The sequence below is a fragment of the Anoplophora glabripennis genome, unplaced genomic scaffold (genome assembly GCF_000390285.2).
Source record: "Anoplophora glabripennis isolate ALB-LARVAE unplaced genomic scaffold, Agla_2.0 scaffold1442, whole genome shotgun sequence".
Taxonomy (NCBI): Eukaryota; Metazoa; Arthropoda; class Insecta; order Coleoptera; family Cerambycidae; genus Anoplophora; species Anoplophora glabripennis.
In genome coordinates this window covers 21365-29594 of record NW_019417523.1, presented here as the reverse complement: position 1 = coordinate 29594, position 8230 = coordinate 21365, and the positions used below count along the sequence as shown (strand labels likewise).

Sequence of the window (8230 nt, the reverse complement as noted above, 5' to 3'; positions counted from 1 at the left end):
ACCTGTCACGCTAACGTGAGGAAGAAAGTCGACCACCAACCCAAATTACCATCTTCTTAGCTTCGCAAGCACCACCTCCGTACACCTCAACAGATCAGCGAAGAATGAACAAGTACCGACATGTCTCAGCTAGTTAGTAACTTACTACGCGCATAAGGTGACACGTGTTTTCGGCATCTTTCAAGCAGACATTATTATCAACTTGTGTCTCGATTTAAATTTTAAATACGAAAACGTTTCATACTAGGCGGAATTTAACACTGATTCTAATGGCAAAGACATAAACTTTAAGAGGCCTTTTTTAGATATCAGCCGTTAGGGACAGGTTCGAGATTAGGAGAAGGTTTCGAGATTATCAGCGGAGTATAAAAGCCGGATACATCGGTATATCTGGTATTTTCTTTCGTGCTTATCTATCAGTACGCTGTCTTGAGACTTATCTCTCTCCGCGCTGTTATCATATTTGAAATAATTATCAGTTTTTAAAAAGGTGTTGAAACGTCTTCAATAAAGGTGAGTTTTTTAAAATATGGCGTGTCGCACATCAAATTAAACGTCTTGATTAATGCAATAAGATAGTGGGTTTCATCGATTTTTTCCATTTGTTCGCGATCGATGATATGCTTGCCCCCTAGTAGGTAGAAAGCGCTCACTATCTAACCATTTTACTCACTTTCAAAATTTTTTCATATACTTTGAAATTTTTTGTGAGAATATACACCCTATTTTAATCAAACACATCTTAATCACGTGACCTCTTTTCAGGCATCAAAATTATATCTCACCGACACTAGTTAGCTGAAACATAATAACTACGCGTCTCCTACCGCCTTCTAATCAGTTTATCATTAGTCTTTGAAGTGATAGCATCATGGCTGCATCAGATATTCTGAAGTATTTGTGCTACCAAATATGTGCCCTACTCGGCGTTCTGAAAAAATCTTATACTGAAGAAACCGCGATGGAAGGACTTCGGCAGTGTACGAAAGCTGTGCGAAATATAAAAGATCAGTTGAAAACTGTCAAGACAGTCGGTGAAAAACAGCATCTATTGACACAGCTGGCCCAAATAAAATCCTTTAGATGCCAGTTTAAGTCCATAAAGAAGATGGGTTTAGGACATAACCCCAGCCGCAAACAAACATCGCGGGATCGCGTCCATTGGGATGATTCGGCTAATGCTTTCGATAGCCGTATCCGCACAGGCGTAATAAGCAATTTAAAACACAAGGACCCCAAGGAGTTCCTCAAGGACAGCTTCGCACTCTTCAAGCGACGCATTGCTAACGCGTTGAAGAAGGAAGAGGCAGTGAAGGTCAACTCGGTGTTCGGCGGACAGTTTCGGCTTCAGAAAGCCGACAGGATTCTGGAGGAGCCGAAATATTTCACGACTAAGAATTCACCAATTTATCGAGACACCAATCTGGAGGCATGGTTTCACGAAAATGTAGTGATACCGATTTCTACGGAGCTCGACGATTTCCAAGAGCGTGATAGCGGCTGGGCGTTGAGCTCCATAACCAACTTGGGAATCAACATAAACAAGTTCACACCACAGATGGGGTCATCGTACATCGACTTACCCACATCAATTAAGAAGAAACGGGCATGCGTCAACGCATGATGACGACGCTTGTTTTGCGTGGGCGGTGACATCGGCCTTGTATCCTGTTGTTGATCATACTCTTCACCCCGATAGGACTTCATCTTACCCTCAACGGTACTCAGCTTGACGGGTATACAGTTTCCAATGACCATGAAGCAGATACCCAGGTTTGAGAAACGAAACGGGGTATCGGTTAACGTTTACATACTTAAAAAGATGAAGAATAAATTCAACACCTACCCCACGTACCTAACCAGAAGGAAAGTTGATAAACACATCAATTTACTGTTGGTACAGGATAGATATGAATATGATGATGAGGATGGGAGTACTACATCTGTGAGATACCATTACGTATGGATAAAAAACCTTTCCCATCTGCTTTCTTCACAACTTAGCAAAAATCGCGCTAAAAAATTCTTCTGTGACAGATGCCTACACTACTTTTCATCCGCGGAAAGACTAGCCAGCCATTATGTCGACTGCAAAAATCAGAATGACTGCAGGGTGCGATTACCTACGGAAGATCAAAAAGACCTAAAATTTAAAAACTATAAAAATAAAGAAAAAGTGCCGTTTGTTGTGTACGCCGACCTCGAGAGTATCCTTAAAGAGGAGGACTCCGGCAACAAGTACCAACGTCATGTGCCTGCAGCAGTGGGTTACTATGTAAAGTGTTCATACGATCCATCATTATCCTTTTATCGCTCGTATAGGGGTGAGGACTGCATGTCTTGGTTCGCTCACGAAATGTCTGCGTTCGCCGAGGACGTAGAAACGGTTTTCTTATGCCCTTACGATATTTCCATGACGTCAGCGCAAGAAGCTGAATTTCATAAAGCCACTCATTGCCACATCTGTGAACAGCCGTTTAAGCCAGAGGACGTTAAAGTCCGCGACCATTTTCATTTGTCTCTGGAAAATAACTACAGGGGCGCCGCGCACAACGCGTGTAACATTAATTACAAGAATGGGGTTGTTATACCTGTTGTCTTTCACAACCTGAGCGGGTACGATGCCCACTTTATTTTGGAAAATATCGCGAATGACCTGCCGGGTAGGGTTGATGTACTTCCGATAACAAAGGAAAAATACATTTCTTTCACAAAAAATTTAGATCAAAATTTAATTAAATTCCGGTTTATTGACTCTTTCCGTTTCATGAATTCCGCATTAGATACGCTATCATCATACTTGACCGAGTTTCCAAATTTAAAATCAGAGTTTTCTGAACTAGCCGACGATGAGTTTAATTTATTAACGAAAAAGGGGGTGTATCCGTATGACTTCATGGATAGCTTTGCTAAATTTAATATCCAGTCTCTGCCGGAACAGCCGCACTTTTATAACCGTTTAGAGGACAAGAACATTTCGTCTAAACAGTTCGCGCACGCGCAAAAAGTTTGGAATACATTCAAAATTCAAAATTTAGGTGAGTACACGGACTTATACATGAAAACGGACATTTTACTTTTGGCTGACGTGTTTGAGCAGTTTCGCAGCAGTTGCCACAAGACATACGGTCTTGATCCGGCTAATTACTACACCCTACCTGGATACACCTGGGACAGTATGCTGTTTAAGACACGCCAGACATTAGAACTTTTGACCGATATCGATATGTTAATGTTTATCGAACGGGGAATTCGCGGAGGGCTAAGTCAATGTTCTAAGCGAAAAAGCGTAGCAAACAACAAGTATCTTCCAAATTTCGACCCGAGTAAACCGGTAAAGTATTTAACATATTTTGATATCAACAATCAATACGGTTGGGCTATGAGCCAGTACTTGCCATACGGCGGGTTCGAGTGGGTAGATTCCAACATCGACGTCACCAACGTATCCGATACTTCTCCTGAAGGGTATTTGCTTGAGGTTGACTTGGAATATCCGGTTCATTTACATGACTTACATCGCGACTTACCTTTCTGCCCCGAACATAGCGCTCCTCCCGGATGTAAAAATTTTAAACTTTTAGCCACCCTTCATAATAAGACGCGGTACGTTATTCACTATAGAGCTTTAAAACAAGCATTAAAGCATGGTCTTAAGCTTACGAAAATTCACCGCGTATTGAAATTCAAACAGTCTCCATGGCTTAAGTCTTACATTGATCTGAATACAGCATTACGTCAGACAGCTAAAAACGAGTTTGAAAAGAACTTATTTAAGCTTATGAATAATGCTGTGTTCGGAAAAACGATGGAAAATATTAGAAAACACTCCATAGTGAAATTGGTTAATAAATGGGAGGGGCGTTATGGCGCGGAGGCCTTAATCGCGAAGCCAGAGTTCAAGGCAGCCACAATTTTCGATGAGAATTTGGTGGCTATTGAGTTAAATAAGACCGAGGTCTTCTTCAACAAACCGATATACGTTGGTATGTCGATTTTGGATCTGGCCAAAACCACCATATTTGATTTTCACTATGATTATATGGTGCCCGAGTTTGGTAACGACTGCTCAGTCCTTTATACCGACACCGACTCGCTGATATATGAAATCATCGATAAAGATGTCTATGAAGTCATGCATCGCGACTGTCATACCCGTTTCGACACATCGGACTACCCCCCTGACAATAGGTATAACATCCCTCAAGTCAATAAAAAAGTCTTGGGTATGATGAAGGATGAGTTTAATGGTGTCCCTATGGAACTTTTCGTAGGTCTTAGATCTAAAATGTATATGGTTAAACGAGCTGTTGACGATGACATGGCTTTAACAAAGAAGATCAAGGATATAAAAAAATCTATAATCAAAAACATCATCACGCTCGAGGATTACCTCGAGTGTGTCGATAATTTTAAAAATAAATATATCAGACAAAATTTAATAAAATCCGAAAATCATGCAGTCTTCACAATGACCCAGGAAAAAATAGCTTTGAGTCCGCACGACGATACACGCTATTTGATAAAGGGGTCGTATGAAACTTTACCATGGGGCCACTACTGTATTATGGAAGAATAAAGCTCATTTAAGTTCCAGATGCTAAGGAATACATGCAACCTGTTATTGAATGTAGAATGTGTAATTTATTTAATAAAAATATATTTACAACGCCTGTGTTTTATATTTCCTCGTAACTGTGTGTTTGAGATACTAATAGTAGAGATTATCACGTCTATCAAGTTAATTTTTGTCAGAACTTACAACTCAAACGATTGGAAATACTCGTATGATGTAATTAACTATATCTATACTTAACATTACAATACATTTTGCCACAATTTTTACATTTACATTTTTAAAATAAATTCTCTGAGGCTTTAAACACCGAAACCGTCACGGGTATCCATGGATAACCGTCACGGTTACCCATGATTACCGGACGGTTTTCCATGGGTAACCGTGACGGTTATCCATGGATACCCATGACGGTTACCCAAGGATACCCGACGGGTATCCATGAGTAACCGTGAAGGTTACGGAGAGACAAGAGACAAAACACACCAATACCACGCATGAATGTTGTAGAACTTAATTATCGTTATTGTATGGTTAACTACTGAAATAGTAATTGAAATTTGGTGATTTAAGTGAAGTTATTATTTGGAGACAGTGTCGTGTAGTGGAGGAATTAAAGAACTTTTCGTTAATTAGACATTTGATTATATCAAAACTATGAACTCTTAGTCAGCTGATAACATAAGTCTTTTTGCTTTGCGGAGCTAATCTTAACTTTTTCGTTTATTGTGGTGTAGACTATTTGCACCAATAATAATATATAGTGAAAATGAATGAACCCTGTTGCAAATGTAAGAAGAAGTCTAAAGAATCATTATTAAAGTGTTCTGGAATATGTAAATTGAGTTTTCATGTGAAATGTCTGGAAATGCAATCTAATGAATACGAGACAATTTTGAAATGTAAGGGTGTAAAATGGTTTTGTACTGCGTGTTCTATAATAGCAGAACATCTGTGGGGCTTGAGAAATGAAATTAATGATTTGAAAAGTGAATTGTAATTGATAAAAAGAGCTATGCGAACGTTGCAAGAGAAGCTGTGATTATAAAACCTAAGTCCAGCAAACAAGATGGAAAGAAAACTTTAGAAACGATTCAAAGTCTTGTAGGTCCTACTGCACTGGAAGTTGGCATATCAGATGTTAAAACTTTAAAAGAAGGCGGTGTAATTATAAAATGTAACACGAAGGAAGAGCTAGCTAAAGTGAAACAAGCAGCAGAAACGAAATTAGGTAAAACTTATAATATTATTTCCCCTGATTTGAGAAATCCTAGCATTAAAATATTGGACATAGATCGTGAAATGAATGCCGAAGAGTTAGTAAGCATTATAAGAAAACAAAATATATACTTAGACAGAGATTGTCTCTCTTTGAATGTTAAGGTCATTAAAAAAATGAGAAATAAGTGGATGGCTATTGTGGAGTGCGATGCTGATTCCTTCAAGTGTATTATGGAAGAAAATGGGTTATACATTGATTGGTCGCGTTGTCGAGTGTTCGAGTATATAAATGTCTACAGATGTTTCAAGTGTGGCGGTTATGGTCACAGAGCTGAGCTATGTCCTAATGAATCCAGATGTAAGCATTGTGCAGAATTGGTAAGTGAGCATGTCGATGATAAGTCGTGTGAAAGTGATGCGTTAAAATGCATAAACTGTCTTGAATCAAACAAGGTGTTCAAAACTAATTTTAATGTTAATCATTCTGTATTTGCCTTTAATTGTCCCGTTTTTATGAAAAAAGTGGAAATTCAGAGGCAAAAGATAAGGTATAGTTTAAATCGGAGTGAATAGCANCGAACTGTTTAGACGAAATGTTCTTGTCCTCTAAACGGTTATAAAAGTGCGGCTGTTCCGGCAGAGACTGGATATTAAATTTAGCAAAGCTATCCATGAAGTCATACGGATACACCCCCTTTTTCGTTAATAAATTAAACTCATCGTCGGCTAGTTCAGAAAACTCTGATTTTAAATTTGGAAACTCGGTCAAGTATGATGATAGCGTATCTAATGCGGAATTCATGAAACGGAAAGAGTCAATAAACCGGAATTTAATTAAATTTTGATCTAAATTTTTTGTGAAAGAAATGTATTTTTCCTTTGTTATCGGAAGTACATCAACCCTACCCGGCAGGTCATTCGCGATATTTTCCAAAATAAAGTGGGCATCGTACCCGCTCAGGTTGTGAAAGACAACAGGTATAACAACCCCATTCTTGTAATTAATGTTACACGCGTTGTGCGCGGCGCCCCTGTAGTTATTTTCCAGAGACAAATGAAAATGGTCGCGGACTTTAACGTCCTCTGGCTTAAACGGCTGTTCACAGATGTGGCAATGAGTGGCTTTATGAAATTCAGCTTCTTGCGCTGACGTCATGGAAATATCGTAAGGGCATAAGAAAACCGTTTCTACGTCCTCGGCGAACGCAGACATTTCGTGAGCGAACCAAGACATGCAGTCCTCACCCCTATACGAGCGATAAAAGGATAATGATGGATCGTATGAACACTTTACGTAGTAACCCACTGCTGCAGGCACATGACGTTGGTACTTGTTGCCGGAGTCCTCCTCTTTAAGGATACTCTCGAGGTCGGCGTACACAACAAACGGCACTTTTTCTTTATTTTTATAGTTTTTAAATTTTAGGTCGTTTTGATCTTCCGTAGGTAATCGCACCCTGCAGTCATTCTGATTTTTGCAGTCGATATAATGGCTGGCTAGTCTTTCCGCGGATGAAAAGTAGTGTAGGCATCTGTCACAGAAGATTTTTTTAGCGCGATTTTTGCTAAGTTGTGAAGAAAGCAGATGGGAAAGGTCTTTTATCCATACGTAATGGACTCACAGATGTAGTACTCCCATCCTCATCATCATCTTCATATCTATCCTGTACCAACAGTAAATTGATGTGTTTATCAACTTTCCTTCTGGTTAGGTACGTGGGGTAGGTGTTGAATTTATTCTTCATCTTTTTAAGTATGTAAACGTTAACCGATACCCCGTTTCGTTTCTCAAACCTGGGTATCTGTTTCATGGTCATTGGAAACTGTATACCCGTCAAGCTGAGTACCGTTGAGGGTTGAGGGTAAGATGAAGTCCTATCGGGGTGAAGAGTATGATCAGCAACAGGATACAAGGCCGATGTCACCGCCCACGCAAAACAAGCGTCGTCGGCATTTTTTACGTTGACGCGTGCCCGTTTCTTCTTAATTGATGTGGGTAAGTCGATGTACGATGACCCCAGCTGTGGCGTGAACTTGTTTATGTTGATTCCCAAGTTGGTTATGGAGCTCAACGCCCAGCCGCGATCACGCACTTGGAAATCGTCGAGTTCCGTAGAAATCGGTATCACTACATGTTCGTGAAACCATGCCTCCAGATTGGTGTCTCGATAAATTGGTGAATTCTTAGTCGTGAAATATGTCGGCTCCTCCAGAATCCTGTCGGCTTTCTGAAGCCGAAACTGTCCGCCGAACACCGAGTTGACCTTCACTGCCTCTTCCTTCTTCAACGCGTTAGCAATGCGTCGCTTGAAGAGTGCGAAGCTGTCCTTGAGGAATTCCTTGGGGTCCTTGTGTTTTAAATTGCTTATTACGCCGGTGCGGATGCGGCTATCGAAAGCATTAGCTGAATCATCCCAATGGACACGATGTTTT

At 40.1% G+C, this 8230-nt stretch overlaps 2 protein-coding genes across 2 annotated transcripts; both read left to right on the top strand.

The window, feature by feature from the left end:
• The first annotated feature begins 435 nt into the window (after positions 1-435).
• On the top strand, positions 436-1624 carry LOC111692390. The gene is made up of 2 exons (XM_023456380.1): positions 436-513; positions 766-1624. Exon 2 carries the CDS (start codon positions 872-874, stop codon positions 1622-1624), a length of 753 nt encoding a protein of 250 aa, XP_023312148.1. The 5' UTR covers positions 436-513; positions 766-871.
• Positions 1625-1756: 132 nt separating this feature from the next.
• On the top strand, positions 1757-4579 carry LOC111692389. The gene is made up of 2 exons (XM_023456379.1): positions 1757-2663; positions 2784-4579. Exons 1-2 carry the CDS (start codon positions 1757-1759, stop codon positions 4577-4579), a joined length of 2703 nt encoding a protein of 900 aa, XP_023312147.1.
• Positions 4580-8230: the final 3651 nt, after the last annotated feature.

Bases quoted from the DNA above. Each gene is read 5' to 3' on its own strand.
- LOC111692389 (XM_023456379.1), top strand. From the start codon at position 1,757: ATGAAGCAGATACCCAGGTTTGAGAAACGAAACGGGGTATCGGTTAAC. The intron at 2,664-2,783 runs GTAGGGTTGATG...ATTCCGCATTAG, and splicing joins TATCGCGAATGACCTGCCGG to ATACGCTATCATCATACTTG.
- LOC111692390 (XM_023456380.1), top strand. From the start codon at position 872: ATGGCTGCATCAGATATTCTGAAGTATTTGTGCTACCAAATATGTGCC.